This window comes from Colletes latitarsis, chromosome 2 (assembly GCF_051014445.1).
Source record: "Colletes latitarsis isolate SP2378_abdomen chromosome 2, iyColLati1, whole genome shotgun sequence".
In the NCBI taxonomy this organism is placed as follows: Eukaryota; Metazoa; Arthropoda; class Insecta; order Hymenoptera; family Colletidae; genus Colletes; species Colletes latitarsis.
Window position 1 is genome coordinate 25,148,088 of NC_135135.1, and position 18,753 is coordinate 25,166,840.

Below are 18,753 nucleotides of genomic sequence, written 5' to 3' on the forward strand. Positions count from 1 at the left end.
AATTGACCCCCGCAACCGAAAATAATTTTTCCAAAACGATTTCAAATTTTTTTCCCCCGTCGATAAATTTCACACCTTCTCGAATTTTTTTCTAGAAAGTGGGTAGGATTTCGGGGGTATGTCTATTCACCAAAAATGGTTGTAATTGACCCCCGCAACCGAAAATAATTTTTCCAGAACGATTTGAAATTTTTTTTTTTCGTCGAAAAAGTCCACACTTCTGAATTTTTTTCTCGGAAATGCGTAGGATTTCGGAGGTATGTCTATTCACCAAAATAGTTGTAATTGACCCCCGCAACTCAAGGTAATTTTTCCAGAACGATTTGAAATTTTTGAATTTAATTGTTAATAACTTTTTAACGAAGCCTTCATCAACAAATTGGTATTCTTGATTTTCGTTTTATTTTGGCCTCTACAATCCCCCATTAAAATTTTTCCCAGGGATGGCCGAACACTCTGTACAGAATTTATGCAATCTATTTGATTATTACGCCAGTGATAACCGAGAGAAAACTAACGTCGAAGAGCTACAAATATTATGAATATCGAGATAGTTGACCAATGCAAAAAATATTCGAATTAGACAAGCAGTCCCAACCCAGATCGAAAACAAACGCGAAAGACGGATCCTCCTATCAGGAAGGAAGTCCAAGGATATGTTTCAACTCATAAGGCGAGGTATATCGTTTTCATCCTTTTATTGTAAATTGATCTACAGTCACCATATCCTGGTTCATCGTCGTTTACATCTTCATCGTTTATAAATAGGAAAAAAATGTTACAGCAGCACTATTGCTCAATTAACATAGTGTGTGTATTGTTTGTGTTACGCGTGTCTGCACATATAACTCTGTTCGTTTCACGCAAACATCGACGTTCGTAATCGTAAAAGTTTTTTTTTTCATGTCATTTCTTTATTTTGTTTTCGTTCTTATTATTTTGTTTTTTTTTTGTCGTTTTCATTTTTTGTTTAAATCACTTGTTTCGTCAGACCGAATGCCTGTCCAATTTCTTACTTTATAATTAAAACGATTACACGTAGCTTCTTCATAGTCACAGAACATACTCTGTCACGGCGTCATCGGATCGCAAAATGTTCGCGTTCCGCGTTTTCGTGGATTGTTGTCACGGAGCGAAACGGGCTTTAGGGGAAAAGCTACCTAACTTACGAAAGTAACACTTTTTTTTTGCCACTTGCATCGTCATCCCCGTGTACACACACTGAGGATAATATACATTCCTATATTAATTAGAAAAATAATACAGATTTTGCCTTGTTAATGGAAACAATTAGCTATACGTAATGTACCACATGATTTATGCGGGTATGGACATTCGTGTGTGTTGTCACAGCTAACCAAGTCCCTGAAAACAATTTCAAGAAAAGTCTTTCATCTCCCGGAAACATTACACGTTCCATTTTCTTATATTTGAAACGACATTACTCGGAGCTCGCGACGCGAACGTACGCCAAACGCAACGTGACCGATAAGAACACGGTAGATTCTCGTATCCAAATGATAAGGCCAATGTAAAAAGCTGTTGGATAGGACACGTTCGCGATAACAGTAATCCCGGAATAGGAAAGATTAACGTATTCGTTGTTATCAATTCCTTTCGAACGCACAATTTTAGACGTAACACGAGGGCGAACGAAAACTCGATTCTCCGCTGTCGATGTCGTGAAATCGCTCCGAATAGATGTATGCCTTTGTATGAAAATATATGAACGAGGTAGCGAAAATAATACATTCTTGCACGCATACTTGGAAAACGATAAATCACAACGGAAAACACAAAAAAAAAATTATGGAATCCTTTCTCGTAACGTAATGGCCCTTAACGGAAACGAAACGTTAAGAAGCCAACAACACTAAATCACAAATAAGACACCATTCCAAACGCTAAATATAATCAATGATACAACGATTTATTATTTTAAGATATGTCGTGTCGACGAATTAAAACGTAAATGTAAAATATTCTCGTTCGGACGTTAATGGATGTAGAATAATTAAGTTGTGAATTGTCCTACCTTATCAAGGTACAGGACTGTCTGTTCCGCTTCCGCTGTTGGTCCCAGCTTCCGTTTTCGTGGCAGCCAGTCTGTCGCCCCGTTTGGAACTCTTCGACAATGAAGCAACTTCTTTTAATAATGTGGAGATCTTGAGTTGCATAGTCGATACCTTATTTTCGTACTCCTTCTCCGTTGTTTTCATTTTGTTGCGCAGTTCCGCTTCCGACGTGAAGTTTTTCGCCTTCAATTCTGTAATCTGTGAACAGAAACGGTCACACCTGAATCGTTGACGCTACGATTTAACACGCCCAACTCTCTATTATCGCAAGGTACTATTCCCAATGGACGCCAACATTTTTAACCTATAAAATCTTGCACGACTCATGGTCTGAATCATCGTTGGTCGCGACCGTGTTAATCGAATTTGATGATGTTTTGCAAAACGAGTAGCTTACCTGTCTATCCTTAGCAAGTAATTGCCCATCCTTAATTGTGATCTGTTTTTGAAGATGGGCTATTTTCTCTTTAAGTTGCGTAACCGCCACCACATGATCCGAACTATTTGGATCGTGCGGATCGTGCACGCCAACCATCCTTGCCGCTTTCACTGGAGCAGGGCCATTCGTCTCCGGACCTTCCGACTGTGGCGGTAATTTCGTAACGTCCACTCTGTGCGGTCTTTTATTGTGACCTTTTAATCTGAAAGAAAGCGAACAGTATGAACGCGAAATTCGCGTATAAGTAATGCGCGTTAAACTTTACCCGAACGTCTTACATGGAAGAGATACTGAAATAATGATGAATACAATTAAAACTACTGAGCACAAAGTTACCTTGTGGCATTATGTATTTGTATAATTACTTTTGTTCTTTGTGTTTCGCCGCCCGTTGTTGCGCCAGTTTCAAATGCGCCCTCCTCTCAGCGTCTGACTGTTTCGTTTTCGCCAATGCTCGTTTGTAAGACAGCGTACACAGCCAACATAATAATTTTCCATCGACCTTCGACCGAAACATCAACAGCTTGGTTAGCATTACCCAAAAGCGATACAATCGAGTAGCGAATTATCGCGTGGAATATCACCTTTTTGTCTTCGTCTTGTCTGTCAAAGGCACACTTCTGTTTGCATTGTTCGCAAGTGACTGGTGGTCCATAACGTTTCTCCGAATTTGTACATCGTTGACACTTGCTACCAATGAACGCAGCTATGGTATTGCAATACTCACAGGCTGACGGCTTACCATAGGACTTCACATTCTGCTCACACTTTTTACATATCGTACTAGTATTACCCTTTCTGCAAAATAGAAACCATAATTATTCTGCTTAAACGTAAGGAAGAAATCGTAATACAAAGCATTATTTAGTGGGGTGCTTACATTGTTTGCTGGAATTCTGACCTACAATACGTACATTTCACCACAGGGAATGCACCTCTGCACTCCTAAATAAGCAACACAATGTGGTAAAAGTTTGTGAGGGGAAAAAAAATCGTAAACAATTATAAAAAAATTTGTGACGTACACGTTTAACATTTAACCAATTTCTATATCCACACATTACTCGTGCTATCGCATAAAATGCACAACAGTGTAAGAAGTTGTTCGTTGCGACTTGAAAGAAAACTCGTGTGTATCAAAAATTCCAAACAAAACCTCTGAAAGGATACTTATCTCTCTCGTCGAAACAAACATCGTGCACAACCAATTCTGGAAGTTTGATCGTGAAAGGATCGTGTGTTCGTACGTGATGATAGATCTTATAAACAACTGATTCGTTTAGAGACTCGTCGTGGTATCGATGCGTGAAACGCGCGTTTGAATTGAAAGTTCTATTATTAGCCTTCTGTCTCGTAAACGTGAAAAGTGACGCTCGAAAGGAATCGGTCGTAGCGCGGAGCAGAATTCGGAGGGGAATCACACGAAAATCCGTGATAACGTTACCTTGCACAACTGCTGTCCTGGGGAAAGCTCCTCGAACGGATGCCTCGAAAAACATCTGGAACACGCGAAGAGTGCCTGTACATTGTTCGCGCTCATCCTCGTGCGTCGATTTGTGTTTGGCCTCGGTGTTCCGTAAAACCGTACGTCACCGACGATAAAACCTGACTCGTAAACGGAACGACGGGATCGTAACGACGTTTTCGCTTTTCACAAGCTTGCCGTAGAACAAAAATAAACGTAAAATTCAACGGCGACTGCACCCGCGAAAACGACTCCTTACATGTTTCAAAATGTTCTCCGCGTTCGACGCGATTGTTTTGCGTACATAACCGCGTCACTTCGCTCGCTCGGTGCACCGGTTGTTGATTTCAGACGGCCATCTGTGACTTCTTAAGAGAGAAACGTTTTCGCCAAGTTCGCGACACCGACCAGATGTCGCCTCAGTACGCCACGCGCATCCCCGCTACAAACCAATCGTCATTTTTCGTACCAAAAGAATCGTACGACAATTGGTTAAATCGTTCTTTCGACTACAGTATGCGAGCGTTCGTAATATTTGTCCTCTTTGACCTTTCTTCGTTGGTAACGACCAATCGGTGTGTTTCATTCAGTACTCGTTCATAGAGAACTATAGGCTCGTCCGGTCGCGTGCGGAGGTGCACGCGTCTTGTATTTCCGTGCCTTTTTAAACGCTCGTCGAACGTAAATATAACCTAAAACTGCGCCAACGTGGTCCAATGCAATGTAAACATGCTCGATTTAATTAAAAACTGAAGCGTGTAACACGTGTAAAGCGGAAACTAAGGTAACGGCTGGAAAATGCGTCGCGTGAAGGGCTTTCATGAACGAATGCGTGAAAAGGAAAGAGCCTTGTATGTTCGTTTACCGCACGTAATACGGAATGAGAAGGACGTGGCGAAATTATTTACCGGTGACTTCAAAGTGAACCTCACGCGACAGGCTAGCAAATATTGCTACGTGATATTTGCCGATGTCAAGGAAAAAATGAAAAATTTGGAAGCTGCGAAAAACACGCTGATAAATGGCAAACGCGTGGTAATTGCATCTGCGATTACGAAATCAAAAAACCCCACTGAAAATTTAGCGAAAAAAAAGGTCGTTTTGCCTCCTATAGAAGAAGATGTTAAAGTGACGAGGACGTAAGTATCAATCGTATTTTCGTTGTCTATTTCTAAATCTATTAACGACGGAATTTGTTATGACAGACTCTTTGTGTCCAACATTAAATGTGGAACCAAACTTAGAGAATTAAAGGAAGCTATTCCAGGATGTGTGACTGCCAAAATGTTGAAACCGTATTCACAAAATTATAGGTACTTATTGTTTAATTGTGTCTTGCTATTTGGATATTTTTCTTACAGACTAAGGTAAACCTTTGAATCATTTTTAGAGGTGCAATGGTTAAATTTGAAACCATACAAATGGCAGTAGAATATTTATCACAGATCAGAGACCCACCAGTAGTGAGGGGAGAAAAATTAATTTTGAAACCTGACACCAGAATTAAACGTACAAAACAAAATTCGAACACACCTCTTAAAATTTATGATGGTGAATCAGAAGTAAATAAAGACTCCCATGAAGAACTAAACAATAAAACTTCAGATTATATTATGCTTGAAAAGGAAGTGTAAATATTATTATTCTATTAAAATTATTTTTTCATATGTTAAATTTGATTATTCATTTGATACCTATGAACCATGACCCTACAAATGTATTTTCGTTTTTTTTGTTCCTATTATTATATGTAATAAATATTTTATCAAATTATTTAACTGTTCAATGCCTGAATTAGAGTAAATCAATTCCCATGACAGAACAGAAAATTTTTTTTATTGCTTACAATTAAAGTAAAGTTAGAATTTGACCTAATAATGTTAATTGCCCTCTATGATTTAGTTTGCAAATGAAGTACGAAAAAAATCTTCGTATAATAGAGATAAATCTACATTTGTAAAAAATACTGTAACCATTCGTTTACGTGTAAGTACGTGTATTCAGTGCTGTATAATTACATTTAACGAGACGTCCTGAAAAAGAAGATGACCTTTATTTTCAATAACACATCTTTGTATTGAAAAATGACTGCAGTTGATAAAGAAATATTATAAAACAAGTCCTCGTGCGCGACATTATCTTAACGATGCAAAAATGCGTTTACATTATTGAGTCATTGAAAACAGCCAGAGGAGTTCGTGACACGATACTATAAATATTCATGCGATTAATCGCACACATTTGCGTTTCTGAGAGATTGTGAAATATCTGTCGTGGATGCGTGCAATTCGATGCTAAAAAATGTTTATCTGTAGAAAGTGTATAGTAATAACAGACTTAGAAAAACTGCGGATAGATCAACGATCAAGGTAAAGCAGTGCAGTCCCGTGTGGCAGTGGAATAATATTTTCCGTGAAAACAGTTCGAGTAGTTACTCGAGTGAGTGATGTGGTGCAGAGAGCGTTCTTGTGAAGCAAGGTGTATCAGAACGTGGGGAAATATTAAGTTTCATAGACGCAGCAGAAGTGTCGTCGAATTTCTCCTAAGTTTCACGCGTTCCTACGTAATAAATCTCAAGAAGCTAATATTGGAAGATTGTTCAGAATCGGACAATATTTATAAGGTCATCTATTTATCGCATTAATTCAATATTTAATCATTTCGGACTCAGAGATAATTTCGGAAGCCGTGACAAATAGTGCAACGTGACGCGATAGTGCTTCTGCTTTTTGTCGAAGAATGACAGCAGCGTGATCGCGCTGCTCAATACTCAGTTAATATATTAATAAACGATCAGTGCTGTGACTAGTTCGCGAATTTTTAAATTGTTAAAAAAGTTGTCTTGTAAAAGTATCGTGGCTTCAATGAGTGAATTTCACCCATCAGTATTCTCTTTGATAATAGTGTAACTCTAGGTAAGTTTCTCATTACTAAAAGTACGCCCACGTATCGTTATGGTATCTCCATTGTAAAAACTACCGTTAGTTTGAACGTTTTAATTTTGAGGAAGCCCACGCGCAATGTAATTGCGCTTACTTTTTACTGGTATCACGTAAGCTTTGCGATAAGCTACGCTCCTTGATAGAGTATTGATTTGCAATAAAAAAGAATGCGTGCTTTTAATAAATTTAATCGAAGCGGGAGAAACGGCTCGAAAGCTTTATTGGTCGACCGCTAGGTAGCGTGATAACCTTGATCGGTAGTTTTGTTTAGATTTGCACAAGTATAGCGACGGTGCTCCAGCACACATACGCACACTAGTGCACTGAGTCAAACATCTCTCGAGACCTCCGCGTGAAAGAACCAATAAGCGATTTGCCAGTCTAATCGTTCTCAACGTCATTGCATAACTCGCGTTGCTTTTTAAACCAATTATTTAATGCGCTGCGTGCAATGATTTTGCACTTGGAGGCGTTTACCGATCGATGTCACGCGTGTGTGGTGACGCCGACCGAAAATGCCTACGGGCGCAATAACGCCGGCGAATTCTTCGAATTGGATGTACGTCAGAACTAACCTAAATAAAAAAAGCCCCTTTACTGTGACGTTCTAACAAGGAAAATAAATTGTCCTAAATAAGTATGAACCATCGTTCGATGTCGTTTCATCGAACTTCGACTTCGATATGTTCGACGTTGTCGCTTTTCTTGTGCAACGTCCGTGATAATTCACGTATAGGTTAACTCACGACAGGCGTCCATCGACCGTTTACAATCTGTCATTTAGATTCGACATTTTGTAAATGATAATGTAACTGTATAAATAGAAATATAGAGGTGAAGTTTCTGCGAATGTAGCACGTCTTTTGCCATGTATTTTATAATGATCAGACCTCTTAAAACGTTCCTGTTGATAGTGAATATCGAATATCGAATATTTCGAATTCAAAGGTAACTAAACACACATTTCATTTTTCTGGTTTCAATAGTTCGTCTAAAGATAAGTAATGTAAACATTATATGCGAACATAATAGCGATAGAAGTGACACAGTTCTTGACGCGTGGTGATAGTTTACAAAGTTGTGAAGTAAATTTGCCAAATACTCATATTAGCAATATATATCAAATATTTGTTATATGTGTTTATTTTGTTCCAGCAAACTTTAGGAATGAAATTAATTCCATTTTAGAATAATTTTTGATTTATATATCTACAAAAAAATCGAACAAGTAAGAACTTGATTACCATGCATTTATGATTAAATGCATCTGTTCTAAGTGTGAGAAATAATGTCTAGATTTAATGTATATTTGTGTATAACCTGACTGCATTAAAAATGCAAGCCAAGAAGCGCTATTTATTATTATTTGTAACATGCGCATTTCTTGGTTATTGTTACTTTGGTGGTTACCGATTAAAAAGTGAAAAGTGGCCAGGCAGATCTCAGTTGCCTTACGAGCGATTGCCTTCATATTTAAGTCTAAATGAGGAATTCTATGACAAGGATTTAAGGACATCAAATGGAAACTCCCTTATGTCTCAACGTACAAAACAATGCCGTATGGAGACTTGTTTTGACTTTACCAGATGCAAGCAAGGTTTCACAGTGTATGTTTACCCAGTTGAAGATGTGATAAGCCCACTATACCAAAAAATATTAAATGTTATTACGGAATCAAGATATTATACTTCAGATCCAACTCGAGCATGTATATTTGTATTAGCTTTGGACACATTGGACAGGGATCCATTGTCAACAGAATTTGTGCATAATCTTCCTGCAAAATTAATGCGTTTACCGTATTGGAACAATGGAAGAAATCATTTAATATTTAATTTGTATTCTGGAACATGGCCTGACTACGCAGAAGAGTCGTTAGCCTTTGATTTAGGATATGCTATGCTCGCGAAAGCTAGCATGTCTGTCTTCAGGCATAGACCAAACTTTGATATATCTATACCATTATTTGGAAAACAACATGCAGAACGTGGTGGAGAACCAGGCCAAGCTATAGAAAATAACTTTCCTAATAATAAAAAATACGTCGCAGCTTTCAAGGGTAAAAGATACGTCCATGGCATAGGTTCTGAGACTAGAAATGCTCTTTATCATTTACATAATGGCAAAGACTTGGTGTTTGTCACAACTTGTCGCCATGGTAAAGCATGGAGAGAATTACAAGATGAACACTGTCAACAGGATAATCAGGAATATGATATGTTAGTATGAGCTTTTGGAATATAATATTTTTTTCAGTCAAGATATAGAACTTAATATGTGATGTGTTATTTCAGGTACGATTATGAAATTTTATTAATGAATTCTACCTTTTGTCTCGTACCACGAGGAAGAAGACTTGGTAGTTTTCGTTTTTTAGAAGCTTTAAGGGCTGGATGCATTCCAGTTATTCTAAGCAATGGCTGGGCACTTCCTTTCCATGAACGTATCGATTGGACACAAGCCGTTATATTTTCTGACGAAAGACTGTTACTTCAAGTAATTGAAACTAATTTATATCTTGTTACAAGAAAAAATAAAATAAAATTTTAATACAATTTAACTTGATCCTTTCAGATTCCAGACATAGTACGGTCTGTGTCCAATGTACAGATACTTAAATTACGGCAGCAGACGCAATTCCTTTGGGAACGATACTTTTCCTCGATAGAAAAAATCGTATTTACAGTATTCGAGGTAATTGCTCAAAGTGATGGAACTAGATAAGAAATTTGTGTCGTCGCCATTTTCTAAGTTTCAATATTAAACTTTTAGAATATTCGGGAGCGTTTACCATGGGAAGGTACTAGGGAAAAACTTGTCTGGAATACTAGTCCTGGAGCATTAGCGATATTACCGCAATTTGCTGATAGTCAACAAGAACTTCCTTTTTCAAATAGTAATCCAGGTAATACCTTCACTGCCATCATCTATTCGCAGTTGGGATCTACTGCAGTTCTTTATCGTCTGCTTAAAAGTGTCGCAAAAAGTAAATACCTAGATAAGGTAAGATAATAACAACTTTGTCTTGTTTAATTTTTTATGGCTGTCACGGATAGATGATAAGTACGACGTTATGTTTCAGATTATTCTAATGTGGAATTCAGATATTCCATTACCAAGAAGGCCACGTTGGCAAGGGATCAAAGCGTCAATACACGTCGTCACGGTCGACGGTATATCCCAACGTTTCTATCCTCATCCGTTAATCAAAACTAGTGCCATATTATCGCTAGACGAAGATGCCACGCTCAATACCGACGAAATTGATTTCGCCTTTACGGTTTGGCGATCGTTTCCTGATCGAATAGTTGGCTACCCAGCAAGATCGCATTATTGGGACGATTCTAAAGTAAGTGGATTTTCAAACCTATTTTCCCCCCAAAGATTTATCGTCTTATTTACGTCTTTCATAAATATTTAAAGCGTTCGTGGGGCTACACAAGCAAATGGACAAATGATTATAGTATAATTCTAACTGGTGCCGCCTTTTATCATCGTTATTATAATACGTTGTACACCGAATTACTAAGCTCGACACTTCATAAGACTGTTGAACAGTCGCAAAATTGCGAAGATATACTTATGAATTTTTTAGTAAGTCACGTCACTCGAAGACCACCTATTAAAGTGACGCAACGGAAATTGTATAAAGATACTACAGTGGCTGGAATCAGGTATGTGCTACTTACCCTTATTCGAGTCTACGCAGGTATATATCCTTCGAACGACTTTTGGCGCCCGCCACCATTTTCTCCTAAACGATCGTACGACTTTCTTTGCCCTCTTCGATATGCGATATTCCGTGTCGCCGGCAACTTGGTCACACATTTTTCTCACATTTGTTACAAAATTATCATTAACTTGTTCAAAATTAATATAAAGAAGCGTGCCACTTATGAATTATTCACATTCACCATTTTGTAATGTTTCACGACGCTCACGACTAACCGAATCGAGATCTAAATTGATATCGTTATTTCGATAATCGAAATGCAGTTTGTCCGTTAATACCAGAAGTTCCCGCTAGTAGATCGAACTGATGTAGTTGGCGTTCATATCCCGCCAAAACTTTATCAGCAATTATACAATTTTTTGAGTCAGTTCTTTGATTTTTCCACGATACGTGCGTAATAATCGACGGTTATTAAGTGTTACATCGAGTAGTATACATATTATAACACAGTGATTTCTTTCGTGAGTTGTTATACACCATTTCGACAACGTTCCAAATGTGCCACAGCGCCACGACAATATGGTGAGTCGTTTTATTCGAATTTTACAGAATCGAAACAGTTTCTTACCAATATTTGAAAGTATTTGAGATACGAAATAATAACGAGAAATAATGTATCGATAACGATTATAGCCATTTCATTCGTGTACTAGTTTCCTCCCGTGACTTTATCTGCGTGAATATCGGTTCAGAAGAGCTTGTAAAATTTTCTTGCAACGCTATCGCGATTAAAATCTAATATAAAGTGGTTCTCTAAGTGGGGGACTACGTCTACGCGTGTACAAAATTATATCGAAATGTTTGACCGTTATCGAGTTATGGCAAGTGCTATTAGTAACAACTAATACCTCTTTATTCTTCACTACCACGACCAAATTTTCACTCAACCTATCTTCGACCATAAGTGCCGCTATTTTACCGACTGGAATCACCCTAAATTACCTACATCCTTAGAAACGCCGTACCTGCGTAGCGGAGTATTTTATTCGTGGGCCGCGGTGCACGATTATTTAACGTCTGTGTTCGACGATAATTTTCAGATCCCCTTGGAACGATCCAGATCACTTTATTCAACGGCAGACGTGCATGAATACGTTCGTGGCCGTTTTCGGTTACATGCCGTTGTTGCGATCAAATATGAGGCTCGACCCTGTTCTGTTCAAAGACCCTGTAAGCAACTTGCGCAAGAAATATAGGCAAATTGAATTAGTTAGTAATTAGTATTATACAGGACATTTTATCAGTTACGCAGTTATCTACTCTTGAGACGAGCAACCTATATAGTCTCGGAACATTTCGAAACGTTAGTGGCGCAAATTGCTGTTACGGTCGCGCGTGCATGCTCGGGCTATTCTAACCTATATAGGGAACACTCGCAACGTTGCAAGTTAATGCGCCATTGTGTGTTGTCGATGGTCGTCGGGCAACGAATCGAGACGGTCTTTCATTTGCGAGGAAACGACGGTACTCTGCGCTTTTATGTATTCGCAAATGAATTTTGTACAAAAATAACAATAGGGGTAAACCTATGATATTGTTCGAGTTCGAATCGGGCCACGGGACACGCATCTCGTCGTTGCGATCGCCGTAATCAATTGATGTACATACGAATCGTTTCATAGTTATTAATAAAACGAGCAAAAATAAAACAAAAAAAAATAAAAAAAAAAAGAAATAACGAAGGAAAATTATTTGACGAGTTCTTCGACTTTAAAAACCGGCCTTTTTGAAGCAATGCGAGGTACTCTAATTCGTAGTCAATTGATCGCTCGAACACCGAATTCGCCGGAACGCTTACGTCTTCTTTTTTTTTTTTTTCTTTCCTCTGTCGTTGTTACCGATACCTTAAGCCTCAGGGATGGATCATTTCGCGATCCTGGGTCTTTATTTTTGCATTTCTAATTTTTATTACGCTCCGATCGAATAGTTGAAATAAATTTATTAATCAACGTAAGTTCATGGCCATCGATACACGTATTATTTTTCTCGGGTAAGTTTCTCAAACGATCAGTGTTCTTCGGGTTTGGGTAAATTTTATTCGCGAATAACGAATGGAAATTTTCGATCTGTTACGAACGCTACCGCGAGTAGATGCTGGTTCACGAACGAATAAAGGTTTTTAATATTTTTAATCGTTGTCTGCGGATAAAATTCGCTCGACGCTGGTGTTCTTTCCTCGATCTGTGCTCGTCGTCGCGTCGAACTCGAGTACGCGCGTAAGGAAATATCACGTTTTGTTTCCCAACACGTGTACGTTCGTAGTTTCGCCGCGCATTCTGAGCGCAGATTATTCGTAAGTTGTAATCATGTACGTAGAAGGTATTCCAAGGTTTTTACGTATGTATCTCTGTGTAAGAATACCGCGTGCGTTTAACGTTTATGTTCGTTTCGCGGGCACGCATGGGACCCGGTCGATTCTCGTGCATTTCGTCGGTTCCGTTTGCGTTCTAACGAGCTCTCGGGAGACCGTTTGAGAGGAAGTAAGAAATTACTTGTGACAATATCGCAAGTACGTCTAGTCGTTCATGTTCGTTTACATTGGTACGCCCGAAGGAAAAGCAAACGATTATAGCGAAAGAAAAGAAAAACCCGATGCCGTGTATTTGTGTTCTCCACGACATATACAAAGGAAATAATGTGTACATATATATATGTATATGTGATACGTTTATAATTATCATGTGATATATTCGTAATCATCGGGGACAGGATTCAAAAGGATTTTGTAATTCCAACAATGGCATTTCTTCTGTCGCGGAAACGTTGCGCGTTATAATAATATATGTTTACGAGAAATATTATATTTTTTATCGTATCGCTGATTTCGCTATTCGAAGGGTCAGCAGGAACGAAGAATCGTTCGTTTCGAATCAATTCCTCCATTTTCAACCGTGGAATGTTCGCTCGATACGCGAGATTACGGTATACGCATAGAATTATTTTTTCACTTTGTAATACTTCGTTATCGATAGCTTACTATTTTTTTTTTATTTTTATTTTTTAATTTTCTAATTAGCGAATAGCAGCGAGAATGTATTTTGCTTCTTTTTTCCTGCAAACTCTTCGCCCCCTTGAATGTAATTACGTACGGGACTGTGCAAAAACGATCGCTTTTGCATTGAACAAAGGTACTCGCGATAGTGTTGCGTTTGTTACGGTACCAAAAACATTATATTTAATTTTAACAGAAGGATATTTTAACATTGACGTAGACGGTTTGGACATTATTTAGCGAATCGATGGTTTTCATTAATTCGAAGCTGATCGTCGATGTAATCTTGTTGCGTCAGAATAACATGTATTTGAACAAATATGAATGATTTTATATGGCCGAGAAAATAAAGTTTTTATACAAACCCACGATCCACCTTCTCGCAGGAACAGTATCTTTTAACGTATTATTATGCATAACTTTGTTTGTGGTCCAATTACAATGGATATTTTAATTTTATTTATCGGCCTGCATCGTTGTTCAATTATTCAAATTCTAATTTTTTAGATATTCTTAATTATACAGGGTGTTCGACCACCCCTGGGAAAAATTTTAATGAGGGATTTTAGAGGCCAAAATAAGACGAAAATCAAGAATACCAATTTGTTGATGGAGGCTTTGTTAACAAATTATTAACGTTTAAAGTTCTGCCAGTACTGAATTTTTTTCTAGAAAATGGGTAGGATTTCGGGGGTATGTCTATTCACCAAAAATGATTATAATTGACTCCTGCAACCGAAAATAATTTTTTCAAAACGATTTGAAATTTTTTTTTTCCGTCGAAAAATTTCACACCTCGAATTTTTTTCTAGAAGTATTCTTGATTTTCGTCTTATTTTGACCTCTAGAATTCCTCATTAAAATTTTACTCAGGGGTGGCTGAACACCCTGTATAGAATGATCAACAATTTTTTACAATTTTCTATATTGTTATATCCTCCAGTTTTCCTTTCTATCCGTTGAATTCGATGTATTTTTCTGTTCTTTTTCGACGTTTGTTTCCTTAAGGATGTACAGCGCGTCTATTCGTGTCTTTTTTTAAATATAGAATTTAGGCTATTCTGTTGGCCAAAGATGACCATTTCGAACACTTCCTACGAAGGTAAGCAACTGCACATTACTGGAATGCAGAAGCGACCATAACTCAGGAACAAGGACAAGCAGGGCACCACGTCCGTGTCAACTTTTTTTCAGCGTTTCTGTGTCCCCGACCCATTGTAACAGGTCCCACATATTAGAACGCATCCTGCATATTTTTATAATTCTGTTTCAGATCCTATAACCGACAAGTATCACAAAATCCAAAACATAGACCAACGATGTCGAATCGTAAAAATATTCCCGATTTTTCAAAGGGATCAGCTAATTCCAACGAAACGTAAGTTCAGGGACACCGAAATATGTATTTCTCTCTTTAGACCGTGCAATAAAAATACAGAAAGTAACGTGCAAATTTTCAGACCTCAAGGACCTTATCCACCGATCTTGGAGTCCCAGGGACCACGGTCGAAGAACCCCAGCGGCGTTAGAGAGCTCTCGACGCGATTTTCCATTCCGTAGAAGGGCTTTGACGATCCTAGAACCATCCCGGGTTGTCACACAATTCAGCGGACTTTACGGTCGGTTCGTTGGTAACCCCATCGGTGTATTTCGTTTGGCGGGAGAAAGAGCAACTTTTCTCCGGTCGGCTGGTCACGTAAGCCGAGAATGGTTTCAGGGTTACCGATACGAGAAACTGGGTAAAAAATCTGATCGAAGGAAGGCGGATTTGGTCGCGGCGAGGCGGATCGGGGGATCGGTGGAGCCGCGGGTACCACCACCATTGGGGCCCACCACCACCGAGCACGTTGTCCACCACCACTTCTGGCGATCGCGGAGCGCGAGAATGGTGGTGGCCACGCGGTACACCGACCAACACTCCCCTTCTTCTTTGTTGCTGGTTTGCTAGAAAGGTGACTATGCCAAGAAGACAGGAGGTATTGAGCACGCCTTGCGTATATCCAGTCACCTTTCTCTCTTCGTGACCGTAGCATATGTTTTGCGACGTCGATGGAGCTCTCGCGGCTTTGAACGGCGCCCACATCGAAGCCTTGCTGCTCTGCTCCTCTTCTCGCCCGCGGTTCCCTAACCCCGGATTTTTCACCGAGTTCTCCAACGTCCAGTACCCCAGAGGACTGTCCGTGGCTCACGCGTTCGTTATATAAAAACGCAACAACGCGAGAAACGAAAAGAAATCGCAGCGGCCGTACGCGTGCGATCGCTGGATCTCAAAGGTTCGTTTATTTCGCGTCTCGTATGTGCGCGCATCCTCCGACGTTCGAGTAGCCCACCTTTCGACCTTGCAACCCTTTGGACCACGATCCACGGAGAGGGAGACGAGAATGATCGTCGCTAGCACCGTGTTGCTCCTACTGGCGGCGGCGTCCACAGTGGGTGAGTGTCGATCGTTTTTATTACAATATTTTGCAAAGTCCGGGGGACTTGGATCTTTCTTTCCACCCGACGACAGGAATTTTAATTTTAGATTCAGCGAGCCCGACGATCGTGCAACCGTGACATTCTCGACCGTGTGTTTTTTTTTTTTTACCATTCGAAGCCTGTTCGCGATACTCGTAGATCGCAAACGGAGTTTACGCGTTCGCTGGTTTCGCGCGGTTGTCTTTGAATCGCGAAGGTCGGTGAGGAAAACCGATCGCGGGCGGTGAACGGCTGCGCGCCACAGACCTGTATTCAAATATCTCGAATAGTTCGCGTTATATAACGTCGAACAGCTTTGTCTGGAGAGAAAATCTCGAGTAAAATCATTTTCGAGAAATAGAAGTATCGGTCACGCGAACAATGTACGTGTATTTTACGAATAGCATCGATATTTACGAGTTATTTGTATCGAGATGACTCCAGAGTACTGATCCAACGATTACAAAGACGATTTCGATCCGTAATATGACGAAACTTCGTCTCCTGTCGAGGCGTCGCTATTGTTGATCGGGTGTGTGCTAATTACTCTGTTGCAAGAGTTATAAACAAATCATCAATGTTGAAAGCAACGATGAATAGAGCTCTTGGAAAAGTCGAATCCATCATCCATCAAACGGGGATCCAATTTTTATTTAAGGTCGAATTTCTAAAACTTTGCAAGTATCGAAAATATTATTTGTCCTGTGTTTTACTATAAAATAGAGGCTTTATTATTGAAAAAAGATCCCCATCGATGGAAAATTTTCTGAATACCACGGTATAAATAATCCATAAATATTAATAGTATTTTACACTGACATCTTACGTAGATATCACTTGCATATTTTGCATATTTTTCGAACCCGCGTCTATGTTTCTCGCGCATAAGAATAGGCTAATTTCACGTTGCATGAATATTCTCTGCATATCTCGCGTGAACATCGACAGTCTAGAAATATTTACCATCGCGGTATCAAAATTTTATTACCCTGGACGTTAGCAACGGTTGTTTAACGATTCAATTACGGTGGCGTAATTGAAACCTGATAACGTATGTATGTAAACGAATCAAAAATTTTCTGCTCGGAAGCGCTCGTGAATGGTTCGAGTGTACTTAAGGGGGTTCCTTTGTCTTTGGAATCGCTCGTGGAGGGTACGAGTCTAATTGGTCGGGTCTTGAAAGGTGCTTGCAAGGCGTTTGATCCCATCGCTAGTGACCAAGGCGGCAAACCCGGCTGGTTCGTTCGCGTTAGCCGCGAAAATGTCAGTTTACGTAACGGCGTCGGGTCGTTGAATAACTGGTACACGCGGAAACGAAGCAAAACGCCTTTGGTCCCCGAGGGTGTGCCCCAAGGGTGCGCGGGAACCTCTTTTTTTCCGTCCCGCGGTCCCAAATACGGCGACACGCTTCCTCGAATAGACAGATCGGCTTAATTCGCGTGGACCGCTTTCGGTAAAAATCCGCTACTCGTTAGCGGTTCTTATCGAAAGGCATCGAGAACGCTCGATATCGCTTTGAATATCTTTTTAAGGGCCTTCCACGTTGCTCGAAAAAGAGCCAATTGGAATTTGTTCCCCCCCTCAGCACCCCGGTGCATTAAAATGAAACTCGTGGTAATTATTTCTCGTGCAATTTACTCGAACGAAAAGTTATTTCTAACTAAGGAACTAGACTGGACATTCATATTTTTGTTAATAGGATCAATGTTGAGCGCAGAATCGCGCTCAAAGCGAGGTTCATGGTAGGGAAAACTTCTTTCTTCGATTCTCACGTCTGCACGCCAGCACACAGCCCTACCATGAGCCTCCCCCAACTATTTTGGGGAAAGTTGACCTGCTCGTCGATCAACAACGGCATCTTTCTCCAACGTCCTCAAATGACGTCTTTGTTCCGTCGTGACAAGCAACCCCTTCCAAGGGCATCGTTGCAAGGGTGCTTGGAAGGGAGGAGTTGTCTTTCAGACAGTTCGTTCTACCAATCGAATCATCAAACATCATTCTGATTTCGTTTCAATACGCCAATCATCGTACGTTACTCATCAATCTCACATTCTCACAACATTGGGAACTTAGTCGTATCATCATCGATCAAACACATCTTTCTGTAGTCTCTTAATTACGTGTAATAAACATGAGAAACTCAAATTTCAATCTCTCAAAACCCTTGCATTCTCCATCCAGAATATTAGTTTACTATTACGCGATCCGTAACATTCAATGAAATGGAAGCTCTGACGTTGTCTCAACCCCTAAATATAATAATTCGTATCTTACTTTAACCATTTCTTATATTTACCGTAAGTTTCAAGAAAATGTATTTTATCGTTTGAAACGCAGGAAAAAGTTTCTTTTGGGGTTCAAGTATTACGCAGCGACTCGGTACCGACGATTTCAATCTAATTTCGTGGCCGTTAATTTTCGTCGATTCGCCGAGACGCCTCCTCTCGGGTTTTGCGGCCAGCGTGGCTGTGAATTTCGCAAAGCGGTCGTTTCGCGAAACCCGCCTACCGTGTGGCCACGATTGCAAGAGTTTCTCTACCCGAGTCCACTCGATCGTTCCTATTATTTATTTTTAATTACTTCACAGACACGATACCAATAGATACACTCATACCTAGACTGCAAATTTTTAATTTCCTAACCCAGACCT

General features: G+C 39.7%; 4 protein-coding genes across 22 annotated transcripts in view; 3 read left to right on the top strand and 1 right to left on the bottom strand.

The window, feature by feature from the left end:
- The window catches only part of LOC143347569 (protein FAM76A), an 85,095-nt gene extending 80,748 nt beyond the window's left edge, over nt 1–4,347 (bottom strand). For 11 of the 15 annotated variants that reach the window (XR_013080633.1, XR_013080628.1, XR_013080632.1 and 8 more), the window contains exons 1-6: nt 3,959–4,345; nt 3,395–3,459; nt 3,099–3,312; nt 2,880–3,016; nt 2,473–2,716; nt 2,036–2,273 (exon numbers count right to left, since the gene is read on the bottom strand). Coding sequence is in view for 2 of the 15 variants with exons in the window: in XM_076776894.1 (XP_076633009.1) it covers nt 2,040–2,273; nt 2,473–2,716; nt 2,880–3,016; nt 3,099–3,312; nt 3,395–3,459; nt 3,959–4,054 (990 nt within the window). In the remaining 13 variants the exon portion in view is untranslated. Of the gene's footprint in view, nt 1–937; nt 1,366–2,035; nt 2,274–2,472; nt 2,717–2,879; nt 3,017–3,098; nt 3,313–3,394; nt 3,460–3,958 lie in introns of those variants that run through there. The other 4 variants (XM_076776894.1, XM_076776859.1, XR_013080638.1 and 1 more) reach the window with 4 other exon arrangements.
- Nucleotides 4,348–4,499: 152 nt separating this feature from the next.
- On the top strand, nt 4,500–5,653 carry LOC143347601 (uncharacterized). The gene is made up of 3 exons (XM_076776914.1): nt 4,500–5,118; nt 5,185–5,292; nt 5,370–5,653. Exons 1-3 carry the CDS (start codon nt 4,778–4,780, stop codon nt 5,611–5,613), a joined length of 693 nt encoding a protein of 230 aa, XP_076633029.1. The 5' UTR covers nt 4,500–4,777; the 3' UTR covers nt 5,614–5,653.
- A 620-nt stretch (nt 5,654–6,273) lies between these two features.
- On the top strand, nt 6,274–14,014 carry Ttv (exostosin glycosyltransferase 1 ttv). Of its 3 annotated transcripts, none has more exons than XM_076774741.1 (8): nt 6,274–7,869; nt 8,077–9,140; nt 9,216–9,417; nt 9,496–9,615; nt 9,694–9,924; nt 10,004–10,270; nt 10,345–10,595; nt 11,695–14,014. In XM_076774741.1, the coding sequence occupies exons 2-8, from the start codon at nt 8,257–8,259 to the stop codon at nt 11,873–11,875; spliced, it is 2,136 nt and encodes a 711-aa protein (XP_076630856.1). In that variant the 5' UTR covers nt 6,274–7,869; nt 8,077–8,256; the 3' UTR covers nt 11,876–14,014. The 3 variants fall into 3 exon arrangements, with proteins under 3 accessions (XP_076630856.1, XP_076630867.1, XP_076630849.1); XM_076774752.1 differs by having other exon boundaries at nt 6,274–6,894; XM_076774734.1 differs by having other exon boundaries at nt 6,274–9,140.
- Nucleotides 14,015–15,847: 1,833 nt separating this feature from the next.
- The window catches only part of Cda5 (Chitin deacetylase-like 5), an 89,408-nt gene continuing 86,502 nt past the window's right edge, over nt 15,848–18,753 (top strand). For all 3 annotated transcript variants that reach the window (XR_013080436.1, XM_076774703.1, XM_076774697.1), the window contains exon 1: nt 15,848–16,079. Coding sequence is in view for 2 of the 3 variants with exons in the window: in XM_076774703.1 (XP_076630818.1) it covers nt 16,028–16,079 (52 nt within the window). In the remaining variant the exon portion in view is untranslated. The remainder of the gene's footprint in view (nt 16,080–18,753) is intronic.